General features: G+C 44.4%; 1 protein-coding gene across 1 annotated transcript in view; it reads left to right on the forward strand.

Annotated features, from left to right (window-relative positions):
* The window catches only part of LOC147712249 (scavenger receptor cysteine-rich domain-containing protein DMBT1-like), a 37256-nt gene extending 20094 nt beyond the window's left edge, over nt 1-17162 (forward strand). The window contains exon 3 of the mRNA XM_086920302.1: nt 16570-17162. Within this exon, the coding sequence (XP_086776428.1) occupies nt 16570-16819 (250 nt within the window). The 3' untranslated portion in view covers nt 16820-17162. The remainder of the gene's footprint in view (nt 1-16569) is intronic.
* The last annotated feature ends 4229 nt before the right edge of the window (nt 17163-21391 follow it).

Genomic DNA, 21391 nt, shown 5'->3' on the forward strand with positions numbered 1-21391 from the left:
GGGTGGAAGCATCCTGATTTCAAAGTAAAATTGCGCTGCGGGCAGAAAAGGCCCCCACCACATGCATCCATTGAAAAATTTGATGTTTTGAAACATCCCTGCACTGTGTTTCGAGCACCATGAGCTGCCTGCCACACAATGCAGGGATGTTTAGTGGGGCTCAAGCCCAAATGTGGAGGGCTAGGGAAAGGGCCCCCAATGTTGCTTTCTAACAGCCTTTCCATTGCAGTAAGGCTGCAATGGAATGACTGTTGGACACCAACATCATAATCCCGACAGCGTCAATTTCATCATTAAGGATTAAGCAGTGTTACAGAAGGACTGCCTGAGTCATCAGAAACATGTCGAACTCCCCTTCGCATGTTTAACTCCGACTGCCGTCATACTAAAACAGCAGCCAGACTTTAATCCTAGCATTTCGAGCAGAAAGCTTCCGACCTCTGGTTGGAAGGTTTCCGCCTGACATCCTAATCAGGCCCTATGTATTAGACAGAGTCTAATCAGCATGAACATGTCTACATAACACAGAAAACTCTATGCACTAGGTACTAACCTTGCACATGTGCTTCTTTAGATTCAGAAGATAGGCTATCTCTAAAGTTTACACCATGTGAAAGCTGCAGACAGTAAACTAGTGGACTCATGAAGTGTATGGTAAAGAGCAAATGTTGCACAAAACACATGCATGCTACAGCTAAGCTAGTTGAATCTGTGATGGCATTAATGATGCTTTATATTGTTTTGAGCTATTTTGTACTTACTTCCATGCCTCTAATGCCATAGTAGTTTATAGAGTAATTTGTACCAAAGAATCTTAGATGGTGTCATCAGTAATGTAATTCAAGATGTCATCAGTGGTTTCATAAATGATGTCATAGAAACTTGTCATAAGTGAGGAAATATGTGAGGTCATATGCAGTGCATGATAGGGCACAAGCTATAGTTAGCTCTGCTATCTGTAACTGGTGAATATCTATTTTTTTTAGTTCACAACACAAAATTGTCACTGACATATTCACTTAACTATTCCATTACCTTAACGTTTGCTTTTTCAGTGAATAAATATATATATATATATATATATATATATATATATATATATATATATATAACATTTATTTTTTAATATTATCTACTGGCGGTCGCAGGAAAACAGTTTCTTATTTGCTTATAACTTTGGCGTCGTTTGACGAATGTTTACGAAATGTCCCCAAAAACTTCTCTTTTCAGATCAGCTCTTATGTTGAAAGTTTTGGGGTGATTCGTCAAGGGGAGGCTGAGAAAGGGGGGCTGAGAAAAAATGGGGGTCCCAAAACGTGTTTCTCCATGCAATTTCCATAGGAAACTTTAGACAACGCTACAGGTCACAGTGCCTAACGGAATTATGCCAAATTTGGGCAGGGAGAAAGGTCTAGGTCCAGAAAGCATGCTTCTGTTTAAATGAGGTAAGTCTGTTCAGTAGTTTAGAGAAATATCAAAATGAACAGATATCGATATTTGAGAATTCTGACATCTGATTGGCTGAGGCATTACAAGCTCCAGCGTGCGGCTCATTGGCTGCAAACTGTTGAAATTAGGAATTGTTGGCAGCCATTTTGTGACTGAGTTAAAAGGCGTAGGGGGAAAAAAGAGAATAAGTGTATAAGAGGGTATAGTAGGAACACTGTGGTCTTAGTTTAAGCAGTTTGTACGGTGCAGAGGCAGGGAGTTTGAATGTTGCGTACGTTCTGGAAAGCCCATTGGGAAAACAATGTGCAGTATTGCGGCAAGCAGTAAGGTTGTGGAAGGCTCTGGAAATCCCGTCAGGAAAACAATGCACCATATTGCGGCAACAAGTAAGGTTGCATAGGCTTTGGAAATCCCGTCGGGAAAACAATGCGCCATATTGCGGCAAGCAGTGTGTAGGGTGCACACACAGGTAGTGTGAATATTGAGTAGGCTGTGGAAATCACGTCTACAAAACAACAATGAGAGGTATTAAGGCAATGTTCAGTAGGCTGCGGAAATCATATCGGGAAAATGACAGTGCACCATATTGCAGCTTTCCTTTAATGTAATGCTCAGTAAAGTTAATTATAATGCTGTGTTTACTTTTATCACAGACAGTGTCACTTTGTTAGATGAAATGAAATATTATGTGGGAGGGAATGTTCAGTTCCTGTGCACAGAACAAAATAATGTTTAATTGGCTGAGGTGTTCCAACAACGAGCTCAATGTTCATTGGCTGCAAACAATTAAAATTAGAAGTGTTGCCAGCCATTCCCTCCCCCTGTGCGGAGTAGCAAAGACATCTGATTGTCTGACATGCTCCAAGCAGGACCTTTCAAAGCTTAATGTTCATTGGTTGTAAACCATTAAAAGTAGAAGTGTTGCCAGCCATTCCACCCCCTCTGAGGAGCATCAGGGATATCTGATTAGGTAACGTGTTCCAAGCAGTACCTCCCCAAGCTTAATGTTCATTGACTGCGAACAATTAAAAGTAGAAGTGTTGCCAGCCATTCACTCCCCCTGCGTGGAGTAGCAAGGACATCTGATTGGCTGATGTGTTCCATGCAGGACTTTCCCAAGCTTAATGTTCATTGGCTGTAAACCCTTGAAAGTAGAAGTGTTGCCAGCCATTTCCTCTCCCTGTGCGGAGTAGCAGGACATTTGATTGACTGATGTGTTCCAAGCAGGACCTTCCCAAGCATAATGTTCATTGGCTGTGAAGAATTAAAAGTAGAAGTGTTGACAGTGATTCCCCCCCTCTGTGGAATACCATGGACATGTTTTTGGCTAAAGTGTACAGAGTACAAGTTTGCTCACTATTGGCTGGGAACAGTTCAATGTTCAGTACCATTTTGTGATGCACTTCAATGGATTACGGGAAAACAAAGTAGTAGCGGGGAAGGTAGGAACACAATTAACTCCGTACATTGGTCACAAGGTGGTGAACAGGGATTGTGAAAGTAATAATTGTTTTTATATATTTTAAGGGCCATTTATATAATTGACGTGGGGTGTACAAATCACGGCGGAAAAATAACAGAGTGTGTTGTGGTCTTCTATTTATTAAGTTTGCAGGTGGGTTACTTCCCATGAGCACTATTTATTTTAATGTGATGTTTACTTTTCTGACGGGGGGGGGTTTGGTTGCACAACAAAAATTTCAGTCTAGGTTTGAAACCGTTTTTATTACAAATAAACTTTCTTCGGAAACTAATGCTGTAAATATCAAAGGTGTGACAAATAAAAACGCAATTCATAAAATATCCCTTAAGCGTGGCCACCCCCCCCTTTTTTCTGCTATAGTTTGTAAAAGCGTTGCCCCATATTATTGATAATATAAGAGGGCATGAGTTACTTTTAGATAAAGTAGAAAATAAGTGCTACAAGAAACACTCCCGCACTACATCATCTCAGTTCACAAGAACAATAACAAGTAAAAAACAGTTAAACACAAATTACTTTATATTACATAGAAATGTACTCTTTATAATTTTTTACAATTTCTATTCTGCAGAATTCGGGAACGTTCTGTTGTAGTGCTTAGAGGTCGCTCACTGCTCAGCTAACAAATCACTTACTCTTTTAAGAATATATTGGATCATAGTATAATAATATACACTACTGGTCCTATATATTCTATAGAGGAAGAAGGTGAATATGAACCGCAACTGAGAAAAATAGAAATTACAAAATATCATTCAGAAATGTAGGGTTTATCAAAGGTATTCACTAAGAAAGTATCTATGTAACCTATCGTTTTTAGACTGCAATTTGGAAAAATATTCTCACTGTAAAAATATTTTATCAAGTAAGTTATAAAGGTCAGTGAGCTGTATTTCAGATGGTTTACTCCTCGCGCTGACAAATCTCCAATTCCTGTTCTGTGACAAAATGACTCACTATTACAATATAGAGAGTGTCACTGATGCCACACAAAAAGTAAAAGGAAAATAAAGTTATGAATACAAAACAAGATCAATAACAAAATACTTTCCAGTGGTGAATATGTTCAGAGCTTCTTTTTTCTGGGACTTCGTCATCTTTCATCTTCGCGGCGATTGGTCATAAACTCCTCTGAGATTATAATATTCTGAATATTATATTATACATATTCTCACTATATAATCCCAAGGGGGAAACAGAGTTAGATACCAGAAGTAAGTATGGGTGAATTTTGCGAATCAGCGGTACGCAAATTCGTTCGAAATCGCAAAACAATCCACTAATTTCCCCGCAAAATCGCAGATTCTTTTGCGATTTTGCACCATACTTAACTGGAGTACTTTCTACTGGCTAATCAGTAAGTGCTACCTCGTTGGGCAAATGTATAGTGCTTTTACTGCAATTCTGCTGCGTAGGGCCAGAAGAGTTGCCTCCAGTGACCATGTGTGTGTAACTTTGCCATCGCACCGAAAGGCGTCAGGGTCCCTCGAGTGAGCTGTCCATCATAGTGTGTAAAGGGCGGGAAGACGGTGCACAAAGCTAGTGTGTGGGGGGCAAACGGGGGGGCTTCTTTGCGAGATCACATGCCTCTTGTGTGTATAAAAGGTCAGGCACAGATCATAGCAGCAGATGAGGAGAAAGAAGCTACTGGTTACAGGAACTGCACGGGGATTGCACTTGTGAAAGTCAGGGATGCAAAGGCTTCCATCAAGCATCATAGCTAATTTTAGACTGTAGTTATGGGGAGAAAGCCCACCTGCCCAGCCTAGACAAAGCCCACAATTTTTTGGGGCTGATTAACTTTGGCATCGCGCCGAAGGGCGCCGGGGTCCCTCGAGTGAGCTGTCCCTCATAGTGGGTAAAAGGCAGGAAGACGGTGCACACCGCTAGTGAGTGGGGGGGCAAACGGGGGGGCTTCTTTGCGAGTTCACATGCCTCTTGTGTGTATAAAAGGTTAGGCACCGATCAGAGCAGCAGATGGGTTGAAAGAAGCTCACGGTCACAGGAACTGCACGGGGATTGCACTCGTGAAAGTCAAGGATGCAAAGACCTCCATCAAGCATCATAGCTAATTTTCGACTGTAGATATGGGGAGAAAGCACACCCGCACAGCCTCGACAAAGCGCACAATTTTTTGGGGCTGAATAACTTTGCCATCGCGCTGAAGGGCACCGGGGTCCCTCAAGTGAACTGTCCACCATAGTGTGTAAAGGGCGGGAAGGAGTTACTGAATTTGACCTTCAACTCGGGCATATCTATATCTGTAAGTGCTTCCTGTTAACGGAGACTCATTGTTAAGCATGGGCGGATTTTGCGGATCCACGATCCGCTGATTTTGCGGATTTGCGGATCCGCGGATTTGGGGCGGCGGCGGGGCTTCCATGCGAGTGCACATGCCTTTTGTGAGGCCTCTATCCAGCATCACAGCTTATTTTCCACGGTAGAGTCAGGAAGAAGGCACACCTGTCCAACCTCGACGACGCTCACGATTGTTTTTGGGCTAATGAATGAGTCACTGAATTTGAGCATCAACTAGTTCGAGCGACCATGTGTGTGTTACTATGCAATCGCCCCTACGGGCGCAGGGGTCCCTTGAGTGAGCTGTCCATCATAGTGGGTGAATGGCGGGCAGACGGTGCCAACCGCGAGTGTGTGGGCGGGGCCAAACGGGCAGGGCTACCATGCGCGGTCAACATGCTTCTTGTGTGTATAAAAGGTCAGAGAAAGATCAGTTCAGCAGATACAGAGAAAGAAACCCCTGGTCACAAGAACAGCACGGGTATTGTGCTCGTGAAAGTCAAGGATGCAAAAGCCTCTATCCAGCATCACAGCTGATTTTCCACAGTTGATTTGTGAAGAAGGCACACCTGCCTCGACGACACTACAGGAAGGGCATGTTGTAGCTATTTTAGGATGGCGCCGGCAAGCTGCCAGCGCCATCCTAAAATACTTACTAAATTAGCTTCAACAGGAAGCTCTAATAGATAAAATCAAGCACCTGCTCGATTTTATCTATTAGAGCTTCCTGTTGAAGCTAACTTAGTAACTATTTTAGGATGGCGCTGGCAGCTTGCCGGCGCCATCCTAAAATAGTTACAACAGGTTCAACTTTTGCCCCCGGAATAATCCGCCGCTCGCGGATTTGCAAATTTTCGGTAAATTCGCGGGAGTTCGCGGATCGCAAATTTACAGAAAATTCGCAAAATCCGCGAGCGGAACGGATTTTCCGCTCATACTTACTCATTGTCTACTTGTAACTATTCTCTGACCCTGTTTCGAGTGTCAGAGCAGGGTCAGAGAATAGTTGCAAGTAGGCAACGAGGCGCCGCTCAGGAAGCACTTACAGGGTTACAGCAGGTGCCCAAGTTGAAGTTAATTTCTGTGTAACCATTTTGTAAATGGTTACAAAGAAATTAGCTTCAACTTGGGCACCTGCTGTAACTCTGTAAGTGCTTCCTGAGCAAAATTTGTCCCGCTTGCGAATTTGCGGATTTTGCCCCGATTTCGCGCCATTCGCGGATCGTGAAATCGCGGAAAATCCACAAATTCCTTGAGCGGAACAAATTTTCCACCCATACTTAACCAGAAGCTGCAGACGTTGCATATAAATCTTTCGTCTTTACGCCGACGGGTCATGAACTCCTCGGATATCACAATGACTGTTAATATTATAATATACATATTCACAGTATATGATCCCAAGGGGGAAACAGAGTAACAACCAGAAGCTGGTGACGTTAAGTATAAATCCTTAGTCTTCGAGCCGACGGGTCACCAACACCTCTGAGGTCAAGTACAGTGTCAATATTACAGTATACAAAGTCACAGTACATGAGCTCAAAGGAGCAAGAAAAGGAGCAATGCTTGCTGTATTCTGTCTGTTTCTGAAAACAAGCTGCTGACTTACAGAAAAAAGGCAAAACCAACCAATAACACTTTTTTTCTAAATACAAATGTTTAAATACTGACAAACAGCTAGTTATTATATATATCTACTATGCCATAATCAAACAACTTACAACTCTGGAATATATTTTGTTGCCACAAAACAAGAATCAGACGCAAGAAAAGGGAACCTGCATCACAGAATGGACATGCGTAAATAACTCGCAAAAACTAAACTAATCAAACAACAGGTGTGGTAACAAATTAGCATTTAAAAAAAACTTTTACATTCACTGAAAAACCATAGGTTTCAGGCACGTTATAGTTAGGAATTAGCATTTAAAAAACTTTGGAAATTCAAAAACTAAATTAATCAAACAACAGGTGTGGTAACAAATTAGCATTTAAAAAAACCTTTTAAATTCACTGAAAAACCATAGGTTTCAGGCACGTTATATTTAGGAATTAGCATTTAAAAAACTTTGGAAATTCACTGAAAAAACCATAGGTTTCAGGGGCGTAATAGTTAGCTGGGCATTTCACTTGTACACAACCATAGAAATTCCCCCGTTATAGTTAATTAAGCTAACTATCACTCGCGCGCCCACAATGCACTGTTGATGACGTCACATATTTTATCACTCATGACATGGTCAGTGACATCACTCATGACATCACTGATGACATCTCAAACTACATCAATGATGACATCTCACGGCATAGTACTGGAACTGATAAAAATATGTTTGGGAGTTCTGTTTGCTTAATTTTATACTGACATATAATGAGCAAGTATCTTTAAAACCACGTCTTGGGGTCACTAATGCACACTTCTTCCTTATTAAAACCAAACATTATCCTGAAAACCAGTCAAATCTTGGAAAAAAAAGATGCTGCTTCCCAGAGCAAGATATTGAAAGAGGGGGACTTTGAGTAACTGTTATACACAGTACTGTAGTGGAGGTGGGCGAACCAACAAATTAACGGGGTGAGGGGAGCCAAGGGTCTGTCTCGGCTCTAAGAGCCTGTCTTGGATCTAAGAGCTCAAGCCCAAGCTCAGCCATGAGAGCATTATGCATGGAATTTGTGCAACAAACATTTTGTAAAAATATGATAAAGTGTCTTCATAATTCAAAAAAAGTATACTTCTCTACCAAGTGTTTCACCTTAGTGCATCAGATGTTATCATTGCCAGGAAAGACATCTATTAAAAGTGCCCAATCCCCCACCTCAAGCACAATACTATTAGTGAACTAAGAGACAAGTCTGTTGCCATGTTCACCTTATATGTGAGCTAATATTATATGTGGAGTAACATTATAGTCACTGTTAGAAATGGGATTTCTGGTTGGCTAAGGCTTGCGCCAAAGCCAGACAGAAATCACCACTGTAGTCAGGGCAAGGGAGTTATACGCCAAAGATAACCCCTGCTCACCCCCTTGGTAGCATGGCATGAGCAGTCAGGCTTTTCCCGATGGCCATGAGTAAAACATGTGCACATGCACACAGCAACAACATCCCAGGCACGCTACAAAAGGACAGTATCACATCAGGTTCAAATTACATTCTGCGCCAACCTCACCAACATAAACACATTATGCAAACCTCTCACATGTCTAAACACATTAGACTCTAGCATCCTAAGCGTACCTCACATTAAGGCCATAATCACAGAGAACATAGTCTCACTGGCATAACCTATAATATGCAAACCAACCGTATAATCATAAAACACATTTAGAGGTATAACACAGGGTGCATAATTGTACTACATTACATTTCCTAGCACCAAATCACATTAGGGCCTGTCGCCCTATAAATCTAACAGTCCCTCTTGGCCATTTGGCCATCTCAGGAAGGGGCTGAAATGCCCTATGTCTGAAGAGTCAGGGTGGCTGGAGTCACACAGGGCTCTAGAACAATTATGCCCCCAAGCCCCCACGAACATAAATGGTGGCCACGTTGGAGCCATCTTGGCTCTGGAAATAAATATGCCCAAATGGTGGAGCGGCCCACTGCAAGACGGGCCGCTCAGGAATGTGGCAATGGCACTGTGCCTCGTAGGGCACAAAACAGGGAGCCCCCACTCACCGGGACTCTGTAGCAGTACTCTGGTCTCCTGTGTTGCTCTGGTCTCTACTGTCTTCCAATGCGGCGTACACAGCGGGATCACGAGGAGAGCCCCCACCTCTTCTTGAGGACTCTCTCTCTCCATCTGTGCTTCGCTGCCCACCGGACTCCCTCTTCACTACGGGAGTCCCGCCTTGGGCTGTGAGAGCACAGCTCTTCAACCGGGCCCCCTCCTGGGACCCAGGACTCTTCACCAACACTCGGGGTGGCGGGGAAGGCTCCTGTCCTCCCCCGTATGCAACCAAGCTTTCCTCTACGTCCAGTTGGCTTCTCTTCCTTCCCCGTAAGTCCCACCCCCATGGACACAGACTTGTCTGCCTACCGTCCGCCGGCTGTGTCCACAACCAGGTTGCGCGTGGCAGCAATTTCAAGGGGCATACGAACACGGGGTGGGCACCCTGCCGTGAATAAAGAAAAATAATCGGGGTGGGCACCCGCCACTATAATTGTACAAATAAGCAGCATCAAAGCAGTGTGGGCACCCGCTATACCTGGACAGAATGGGGAAATCCTTATGTCGGTATTCCTTCAGGATGCGCTCCAGCTCAGCACTGCAATAGCAATATGCAGAGGGTCCTTCCTAAAAACAAAGTGGACAGTAAATATAGCGCTCACAGGGCGCTGGGAGCACAAGTCCTTAAAGGCTCTTATGGAGAAATGCGCAAAAGGTTCCAGGGCACAGCTGGGCCCATGGAGGCAGCCCTCCTGGCAAGTCCTACAGGGCCACAGCAGCAGCATGCCGCACCGGAATCAGCGCCTATGTACAGAACAATTTTATGGGGGCACAGCCCCTATATTTATATTAGGAAAACCCTTTGTGACACAGCACAGGGCTGGGGGAAAAACCAAATGCAACTAGTTTGGGGGAGCTTTGGAGCACTTTGTTGTGCTCAGCTCCTCTCTCCATTGTCAGGTGGGATGCTAGGTGCTCAGACACACCACAGGAGGTGGAGCCAGCTTTGTGGAGGGAAGGCACAGTCCTATTCTGGTCCCAGGTGCAACTCCTTCCTCCCATCTACATGCAGATCTCCCTATTTCTCCTGGAGCCACCCACATCATCCAGCACCTGTAAATCACAAGCCAGACATGCAATTCACATCAGGCAGGCAGACACACAGTACACAAAAATGCCAACTTCTAAAAGTGACATTTCTGAACCAGTCACCATAAATCTGCACACACCAATGTGCAGCATTTATTCTCACGTGTTTGCACATACTAAACTCGCCCATGCACTCCTCTCATACCAGGAACTACCAGGGACACACATATCCCCCATGCATTCCTATGGGAGGGCAGGCCAGTCTCACCACACATACACGGAGAGCGCACACACTTTACACTGGATCACAGTACTAAAGTGTGCAGAGGCCTAAAATCACCAACACTAGGTTACAGAAAAAGGCTAGGAGAACGCAAAAAGTTTCGGGGTGAACCTGCCAAAAGGGTCAAGTCCAACTCAACCCCCTTCCAGCCAAAACGCAGGGCAGACTAATCACTCACTTGATGGGCTTCCCTGCTTTGGGCGATAGAACATGGACGCAGGCCTGCAACTTCAGGGACACACTCCGGTTCTACGCCACTCTGAAATCACGTGGTTCCCTATAGAAGAGAATTCTCCGGCCCAACTAGGATACCCCACTGGTACTCCCTAGTCATCCATGGCCAGGTCCGGGCCCTAGGCCATCCAGATGTCACAGGTCCTTGCCAATCCACAGAGTGGGGGGCAGTAACGCCTGGTCCACAATAGCCATGCTCCACTCTCCCTTTCAGTGTAGTTCCAAACTGCCACTGATCCTTCAACCTAGGGTCTGCACCCTCAGGCTGACCAGAGGTCACGGCAAGAGTGCCTCATCCTACCTCTACTTTTGGGGTTCCACACCCTTCAAAACACAACTCTCCCACCAGTTTAGGACCTCTCTCCATCAACTGGTCTACCACCTGGGATCTTCATTCACCGGATGCACCGGGGTCAGAGGCGAGGATTCCCGCCCTCTGCACCCCCTTCCAGAGTTCTGCACCCTCCCACTGTAGAGCAGGGTCCCTCTCCTTTAAGATAGGCCCCACCTGCTCTCAGGGTAGTACTACCATACTCAGCAAGGGACCCTAACGATGCCGGCGAGGCCTGCACCACCCCTTCTGGGAAACACCGGTTCGCTCTCCTTTCAGATGGGCCCCACTTGTGTTCACAGGTGTACCCTAGAAGGCAACCCAGCCAGGACACTGATTACAGATGCCCTGCCTTCCAAGTCAGGCTGAACCTATACCTAGCCTTCCCTTCCTCGGGGGACGACCTCCAGAGGACACACAAATGGATCAAGCACTCTGGGCGGTCAAATGCCTGGTAAACCAGGACTTCACGGGGAACACACATGCCCCCCTTGAGGGTGACACATAACTAATTTGTCGTGTGACAGTCTTCCTGGCTGTAATCTCGCGACCTCCCATCCACCAGACAGGGCGCAGAGATCCCCCAGGACAGAAGTGGCATCACCATGGTCACTCACTGGTGGCTCTGCCCTTCAGGCTGGCCCCTGACCCACTGGTTATCCCACTGGGGACTCTTTCCCCCTCTCACCCATCAAACAGGACTTCTGCACCCTCCACTTATGATTGGTACTCTTCTACACCAGGACCACTAGAGCTCTTGTTACAGACACTCCAAGTGCCCTAGACATGGAAAAGTCCGCCTCAAATGACTTACAAGTACAGCCTAGGCCCCCGACCTGGCGCTCCCTTAAGGATCCCTCCGGGCCCTGAGACGGAGTTTCGGGCCACCGTGGGACTCCTCTTCCCACACTCACTCATTCCCCACTGAGACAGGATGTAAGCCCCATTCTACTGGGACCTAGCTGGGCTACACTGAACCTCTTCCTCCACACAGGACAAGAAGATACATAAGCCACTACTTTTGGAATCACTCCCCAATACCTCTGAAGGACCTCCAGCACACCGCCAGAGGTCCACCTCCCGTGTAAGCGCCTTATCACCAAAAGAACTCACACCCACTCATCCAATGCAACACATCACTCATCAACACATGGCCCCCCGACTGGTGAGACAGTTCCTCACTGCCCCTGAATCTCAAACTGCACCCCTCTTACTGAGCACCAGGAACCATACTCTGGGAACGGGAATGGGACTTCACGCACTGGACACACTTTTGCTGCCACCACTGGATCCCACCCTACTGGGGAATCCAGACACTCACACTACACTCAGGGGATAACCACCCTCCCGAGCTAGCTATTTCTCATCCACACTCCCTCTCTTCCCTCTTATCTACCCACACATCTGGGGACAGGAACAGGGATTGGGCGCTGGATCCAGCAAGGGACTCCCTATCTATGGGAACCTCCTACCCTACTGGCATCCCGCCATGTCATTTTCTCTCTTCTACAACTAAACATAAAAGCACAGAAATCATCATTTAAAAATGTCACTCTTGAGGAGAAAACAAAATCATAAACAATAACCCCCAACATGTGACTATCTAAAATGCAGAGTTTTGTAGTGCAGCCAGTTGTCACTGTGGTACTGCGCAAACGCAAGTCCTATACTCACTGCTGACAATCAATGTTAGAAATGGGATTTCTGGTTGGCTAAGGCTTGCGTCAAAGCCAGGCAGAAACCACCACTCTAGTCAGGGTAAGGGAGTTACAAGCCAACGATAACTCCTGCTTCACCCCCTTGGTAGCTTGGCACGAGCAGTCAGGCTTATACCGGTGACCATGTGTAAAGCATTTGAGCATGCACACAGCAACAAGATGGCACACTACAAAAGGAACTCCACACAAGGTTATATCAAAACTAGCCTTTGTATTCTCATAACACATTACAATAGTAATCACACAATATAAAATGTGCCAAGTGACACTGGGCAATATTTACAAGGGATTATCTACACATGACAGGGCTGCATGGACCACTGTCAGAACCATTACAAAGTGAACTTAGTAAAAGTAAAACAGATCATAAATGTAAAACTAGTAACCACTGGTAATCACCGTACCTAGCATCAGCCTGTAACATAAACTGCATTATGCACAGTATCCCATCAGGCGCGAATTACATTCTGCGCCAACCTAACCAGCATAAGCACAATATGCACTCCTCTCACAAGTCAAAACACATTAGACCCTAGCCTCCTAAGCGTAACTCACATCTATACTACTATAATAAAGGAAGAACTTTCAGCCTTTGAGGCGGATAAACTTGGGAACCACAGCGCCAATCCACACACCCGATACACCGTTGGAATCGTCAGGATGTGTAGATGGTTATAGGCTATATACATTTTTTTTTAAAAACGTTATTTAAAAAATTTACAGTATCAAAAAAAGTAGTCCCTCTGAAGTAGCGCCGGCAGCGACGTGCGTGCTCACGTCAGGAGCGCGGGGAGGAGCGGCAGACATTGCGTGGGGGAATAACGGTGACGTGAGGAGCAGCCGACAGGCCAGCAGCAGTGTGAGCAGCGGACAGGCGGGAGGAGCAGCGGCTGAGGTACGGGGACCCATGTCGGGGCGGCGGGGGTCGGGGCTGGTGGGGGTCGGGGCAGGCGGGGGACGGGCCGGGCGGGGGCCCGGGCTGCTGGGCAATGTCCGGGCGGTCGGGGGTCGGGGAAGCCTGTTGCTCCCGGACAAGGTCGGGACGGGCTGCTAGTTAAGGGGATAAATCACAGAGAACGTAGTCTCACTAGCATAAAGCATAATATGCAAACCAACCTCATATTTACAAAACACATTTAGAGGTATAACACAGGGAGCATAATTGTACTACATACATTACATTTCCTAGCACCACATCACATTAGGGCCTGGCGCCCTATAAATCTAACAGTCCCCCCTGGCCATCTGGCCATCTCAGAAAGGGGCTCAAATGCCCTATGTCCAAAGAATCAGGGCATGCTGGAGCCACACGGGTTTCTAGAAAAATTACCCACCCAAGTCCCCACGGGGACTTTAAACACAAATGGTGGCCACGTTATAGCCATCTAGGCTCTGGAAATAAATATGTCCAAACAGTGGAGCAGCCCGCTGCAAGACGGGCCGCTCAGGAATGTAGCAATGGCACTGTGCCTCGAAGGGCACAAAACATGGAGCCACCACTCACCGGGACTCTGTAGCAGGACTCCGGTATCCTCTGTGGCTCTGGTCTCTGCTTTCTTCCAATGCGGTGGACACAGAGGGATCACCAGGAGAGCCCCCACCTCTTCTCCGGGACTCTCTCTCTCCATCTGTGCTTCGCTGCCCGATGGACGCCCTCTTCACTACGGGAGTCCTGCCTTGGGCTGCGGCAGCCCAGCCCTTCACCCGGGCCCCCTCCTGGGACCCGGGACTCTACACCAGCACTCAGGGAGACGGGTAGGCTCCCGTCCTCCTCCGTATGCAACCAAGCTCAGGTGCGGGGAGAATTCCCCTGCTGTGCTGAGTGTTCCACGGGAGCCAATGCACCTGTGACGAGCTGAGCTCGTCATGAGCACAGGAGCACTGTAGCTCATGACGAGCTCAGCTCGTCATGAGCATGCGGGCTCTGTGCGCCCTCCGCACCCCAGCACAGCGGGGGAATTACCCCCGCAGCGAAGGGGTTAAAGGTCCATAGGGAGAAATGAGCAAAAGGTTTCAGGGCATAGCTGGGCCAGGGAGGCAGCCCTCCAGGCAAGTCCTCCTGGGAACCAGCAGCAGCACGCCCTCAGGAATCAGCACCCAAGTACAGAACAATTTTATTGGGACACAGCCCCTATATTTACATTAGGAAAACCCTCTGTGACACTGTACAGGGCTGGGGGAAAAAACAGATGCAACTGGTTTGGGGGAGCTTTAGAGCACTTTGTTGTGCTCAGCTCCTCTCTCCATTATCAGGTGGGGGCTAGGTGCTCAGACGCACCACAGGAAGTGGAGCCAGCATTGTGGATGGATGGCACAGTCGTATTCAGGTCCCAGGTGCAACTCCTCCCTCCCATCTACATGTAGATCTCACTATTCACCGCCGGGAAGACCCATCCTAGCTCCTGGAGCCACCCACGTCATCCAGCACCTGTCAATCACAAGCCAGACATACAATTCACATCAGGCAGGCAGACACACGGTACACAGAAATGCCAACTTCTAAAAGTGGCATTTCTCCACCAGTCACCATAAATCTGCGCACACCATTGTGCAGCATTTATTCTCACATGTTCGCATATAATAAATTCACCCCTGCACTCCTCTCATACCTGGGACTACCAGGGACACACATATCCCCCATGCAATCCCATGGGAGGGCAGGCAAGTCTCACCACACATACACGGAGAGTGCACACACCTTAGACTGGACCACAGTGCTAAAATGCGCAGAGGCCTAAAATCACCAACACTAGGTCAAAGAAAAAGGCTAGGAGAACGCAAAAAGTTTCGGGGTGAACCTGCCAAAATGGCCAAGTCCAACAGTCACTAAGTCAAACTCAACACAAATGTTTGTATATCACACATTCTCACATATTTCAAGGTTTTCTCTTATGCAATAAGGAAAAAAATAACAGGTATAGTAAAAAAAAGTTAATTGACTGTATTAGCCATCCCGTGGCCAGGTGTAAGAACGGTGGAGGTGGGGGGCATTGGGGTGATGGTGATTTCCTCTGATGCAGCCCTGCGATGGCCGCAGGTAAGAGCAGGCTGGTGGCTTCTGCCTCCAAAACTTGTGCCGCCCCCCCTACACCCACCTTGCTATGCCACTGGCACTAGTAGACTGATGCAGCGGAAACTCAACCTGTGCCTCCATTGCCACCCTCTGTCTCAAGTCTTCTCATCCTTAGTGAACGGTGTAACTTTGTGTGAGTAGTGTGATTGTGTGAGTGCAGAATAGCCACCATGTTTTGAGAGTGTACTGTCAGAGGCATGCTTATGTTAGGGCAGCAGGGTGAGTGAGGGTCTCTGCATATTATGTCTTTCTTTGCATACACTTTACAAGGACCAAACCTATTGACTTTTGTAATGCTTATTGGTGTTAGGACTTGCAGAATCACAATGCAGAGCGAAGCAATATAACAGAGTGTGTCTCAGAAAAGTCGTGAATTTTGATATGTCAGAGGTAGACTAGGACGTTGAGGAATGTTGTGGGCAGCTGACAGACAAGAGATGTCATCCTAGTGACAGGGCCCAGTTACTTTGCTTCCACTAGACAGCCCATGCCAACCAAGCAATGCGTGCAAACGTCCATATCTTTATCTGTATAGAAAGATTTACAAAATAGAATTTAAATATATATTTCAAGGAAACAAAATGCTTGAAAGATAAATGAATTCAAACACACTTCTTGGAAGATAAATGTATTCACACAAATTAATGGGTGCTACCCCCGACACATTTTAAATCTGTAGTGTTGGGACCGAAAGTGAGGGGCGTGGGAGCAGAACAAACACACTAAAAACGCCAATGTGTCATCTCTCCCTTACGAATGTCAAAGAGTCAAGAAGTGAGCAATATAATTAACGAACCCATTATGGAATCACAGTATCACTTTCGTACATTGCGATTCTAATTTTTTTGCTCCAGTGGGGCCATCGTTTTCGCTCACCACATGCTTTTCAAAGTGCAAACTGTATTATGTGTTTCCTGAACCTCATCTTATATTTTTTACAGGTGTATTCAAGACCCATCATACCACAGCTTACCTTCAGACTCAAGGAAGCAGTCTCGATTTTCCTTCCGCGCTTTCGCATTTCGGAAATTGCACTTCAGTGTCTACATAAAATGTAAAATGGCGATCTGCAGAGTCGCGGACATCAACTCTCGCTGCCGCCAGGGCTGTCTCTCAAGACGCAAAAGATCGCTGGCCCCTCCACTGCAAGAGGTGGCTCTTGTCTTGGGACCAATCCAATTTCAGAATTAAAGTACCCGAATCAGAAACTTCGCAAGAAGTCATTGTCGAGGAATTTAATCAAATTACAAAATGTTAGAATTAAAACGACCCCACATTTAGCATGGTTACCAAACTTGTAGTGCGATCATTTGTCAAAACATTGTGATGTGATTTCAAATAAAACGAGAAAGGTTTGTTCGTTTATGATAAAATATATAAGTTTTTAATAACATTGCTAATGACTTACAATTGCTAATGAATGCTAGCACATTCATGGAAATTGATTTTGATCCAGTTAGTATGTTTTGTTAATCAATGTACATTTTTGGTACTTATTTTTCATCACTGATGTAAATTAAAAAACAGCTTTGTTAAACATAACTAATATTTTTCTTCTTAGTACATGTTTAGAGTTGTGTTGCAAAACTGCAGTGTCAGATATATGCAGATGTACTGCATTAGTAACAAAGCTCCACAGCCAGAAGATAATGCTATCCCACCTTTACGCCATACTTTGGATGGTAGCAACCCTGTGAAAATAAATGTCCTGCCGCATGTAGTAACTCTGTTGCTACATAGCTGTGTTCTTTTATTGTGCTTGTAATTGTACATGAATAAACAGCTTTGAAAGTAATTCCACCACAGGGTCTTTCCCAAATGGATCCATCAATTAAGGTTTATTAATACAGAAGACTTGAATAATAATTGGATCTGTGAGTTAATTAACAAAATGACTTAGAATAGATACTTACAGCTAATCTTGCCGGATTCGGTGGTTAATTTGTACCCTTGGTTGCCAGCAGAGGCGTTGCTTAGTCAGTGAGATTTAGGGAATGTAAGTCTCACATTACTGACCTAAAAAGGCAGCGGATTGCAGGGTCGGCTGAAAGGTTGGGGATGGACTTTTTCCATGAGGAACATAGTGTTGAATTCAGTAAAATAAAGATGATGGGTCCTTGTTGTAATGTTCATGTAGTATATTAGATAGTCAGGTACAGCATTAAAGTAGAAATGTAGTCTGGTAAGAAACCCCACGGGGAGCAGATAACTTCCAGCTCAGCCTCCAGGTAACTGATAAATCCTTTGAACAGCAACAGGTAGAATCCTGGATGACATCACAGAGACATGACATAGACAAGCAGACACTAACACTAAGGAGGGACAAAGATAGAGGAAGAGCAGGATATAACACATAGTCAGTACTGCTTTACATTAGATGGTTTTTGCCTAGAGTGGCACAGTGGGTGCCTCCCAATGGTTAGACTATGTGTAAGTGTTTATTCCATTAACCTTTTGGGTGTTTGTTTTCCAGTAGTTTGCCTGGAAACCTGAGACTGGAGCAGCTTTCTAAGCCTCCTTCTGTTAATGTTTGTGAATTCTAAAAACATTGGGGCAGATTTACAAGAAAGTGATGCATCTGTAGAGATGCGTCACTTTCCCTTTTTTTTTTGAATTTTTTTCATTGCCAACGTTGGGTCAATGGTAGCATTATACATTCACAATATCCTTATATACAAATCCAGAAGCTTCTTATATAATTGATTAAATCCAGCTTGAAAAATTAAATTAGTTCATTACATAGTACATGACTCATAAAGCTATTCCTCTATATACTCTTTAAGTGCCCCCATGTCAATAAGCCAATCTTTTTTTTCCTTGCCCCTTTTAAAGTGTATAGATTCCATTCTAATTCATATACATTGAATAATTTTCTTCTCCAAAATTCAAACATAGGTGCTTCGGGTTGTAGCCATTCGGTGGCTATACATAGCCGGGCTATAATCATTGCCACAAACAAAAAATTCTTGAATTTACACAAGTCCGCATTTTCATTAACAGATTGTCTCCCCCCGGTTAACGTAAGTGCTGGGGATATTTTTAAAGGATAGTGAATAACTTCAGTTATGCATCTTTCTATACTTGAGATGAAAGACATCAATTTAGGACAGTTGTAAAAGATATGAACAATATCTGCCTCTTCCCCTCCACACCAAAAACACTTTCAATCATACTTTGGGCCCCATGTGGCCATTCGTTTGGGAGTATAATATAATCTGAATATAGTTTTATATACCTGAGCTTTCATGTTGGCTGACAGACAGATATCTTTAGCCATCGAGATGGTATCTACGATGTTCAGATCAGTTTCCTCCAGCTGATTCTGCCAGTATATACTATGTTTATTCAAGTCATCAGGCTTATACAGTAGCCGATATATCAGGCCGATCTTTTTCTTTGATTGAATTGCCTCTATTACTTTATTAGAGGCAGGTCTTTTTAATTTCTTTAAGCAAAAATCTCTAAGTTGGAGATATTTAAAAAAAGAAGATTGGGGTATTTGATATTTACTGCTCATGTCAGAAAAAGATCTAAATGTTCCATCCGTCTCATATAGGTCTCCAATTCTTACCACCCCTTTCTTGCTCCATTCCTTCGCCACATTGTCCCAAAATATCGATGGAATTATCTTCTCTGCTAAAAGCGGGGTATGGTATATCATTTTCTCTAGCTTCATAATATTCTTAACTTTTCTCCACACTTTATATGCTGAATCAATCACCTTAAATCGGGTATGCTTGTAATAGTTCCCTTCCAACTCTTTTAGCAAACATCCCTTTGAGTGTTCCCCCAATAATAAATAGAATATTGAGGGAGACGCTGCAGGATCCTCAATTTGTTCTCCAGTCAGTATAATTCTCATTCTTTGTAGAAAACATACATAATAGTAAAACAAAAAATCCGGGATCCCCTGCCCACCTCTCTCTATTGGGAGTGTTAACCATTTCATAGCTCGCCTGGTTTTCCCGGGTGCCCATAAAAATTTAGTACATAGAGATTGAAGTTTAAGTATATGGGTATTTCTAAGGGAATATTACGGTATAAATATAATATTTTGGCTAATACATTCATCTTAATGATGTGGTCTCTCCCAATTATAGAGAATTGAAGTCTCCCCCACCTATCTAAGGATTGCTTAATTTGTTGTATTGTCTTGACCCAATTAACTTCCACTATCTCTCGTGTATGTGATTTGATTATAATTCCTAAAAATGTCACTTCTGAAAGTACCCCATTATCAATAAATTGAACGCTATCTGTGCACAGCACCTGCGTTTTTGCAGCATTCAGTTTATAGCCGGAGCTATTTCCAAAATCAGTGGCTAAGCGTTCAATCTCTATCATTGCCTGCCCAGGATCAGTAGTAATGATAGCTATATCGTCCCCATACGCAAATATTGAATGAGGTATATTAGAAACAAAAAATGGTTTAATATGTGGTGACTCTAGTAATTTAATTAAAAAGGATTTATAAATAGCACAAAAAGAAGTGGAGAACAAGGACACCCCTGACGTGTACCTCTTGTGATGACTATCCTTTCCGATTTTCGGCCCATAGCTACGACTCTCGCATTAGGTGATCGATAAAGTACCTTGATAGCTCTTAACATTTTTTTACCAAATCCCATTCTGTTCATGACTTCCCACAAATATGCCCATTCTACGCGATCGAACGCTTTCTCAGTGTCAAGTAATAACAGCGCAAGATCTCTTTTCTCAGTTTCTGCTATATCTATTAAAGTAATCACCTTGTTAATATGGGCTACGGTTCCTCTGTTTGGGATAAACCCCTGCTGGATCAGTGATACTAAAGGTGTTATGACCTTAGACATACGGTTTGCTAGCATCTTCGAATAGATCTTACTATTGCAGTTTAGTACGGATATCGGTCGATATGAAGCAGGCTGTTCTGGGGGTTTCCCATTTTTGGCAAAAACAACAATTGAAGCGTCATCCCATGACTGTGGAGCTTTCCCCAATTGTGCCCTTCTAAAAGTCTCCAACATAAGAGTTTTTAGAGGTTAAAAAAACATTTATACAACTCGCCTAGAATAAAATCGGGGTCAGCTGCCTTCCCATTAGGAGTATTTTTAACTGCTCTCTCCAATTCTTCCATTGAGAAGGGTTGATCTAACGCAACTTTTTCAAGATCAGTTAATTTGTTAAAGGTAACTTCATGCAAAGAAATATCGGGAAATAAATTAGACTGTTTACTGTATAATTCTGTGTAGAACTGATACAGTATTTCCAATATTTTCTCTGGATCTTCAAATATGGTCCAGTTTTTATCTTGTAATTTTACAATTTGGAGAGTAGATTCCTTCATTTTTAATTTTAAGGCCAGAGCCCTACCCATAGCTTCCCTGTACTCATGGATATACCTTCTATATATTAAATATTTCCGAGCTATCTCCTCACACCAAACTCCTGTGATATTAGCACGGTGTCTAGCAATTAAACCCTCATACTTATGAATTTTAGTCAGATTATTATCCCCCTTCTCTATTTCTGTGATTAAATGTTCTTCAGCCTTAAAAAGCTGTTCATACAAGCCCTGCATTTTCCCCGTTGTAGACTCTGATGATAAAATCCATAACTCGTTAATTCACCTCTAAAACGAGCTTTCCATGTATCCCATATTATCTCAATATTAGCCGAGCCCATATTATTCTGTATAAATTCTGTGATCCATTTAACCATGACCTCTCTATATTGTACATCCAAGCATAGTTTCCTGTCAAACGTAAAGTTCCTATTCTGTTT

This window comes from Lissotriton vulgaris, chromosome 5, assembly GCF_964263255.1.
Source record: "Lissotriton vulgaris chromosome 5, aLisVul1.2, whole genome shotgun sequence".
Lineage (NCBI taxonomy): Eukaryota > Metazoa > Chordata > Amphibia > Caudata > Salamandridae > Lissotriton > Lissotriton vulgaris.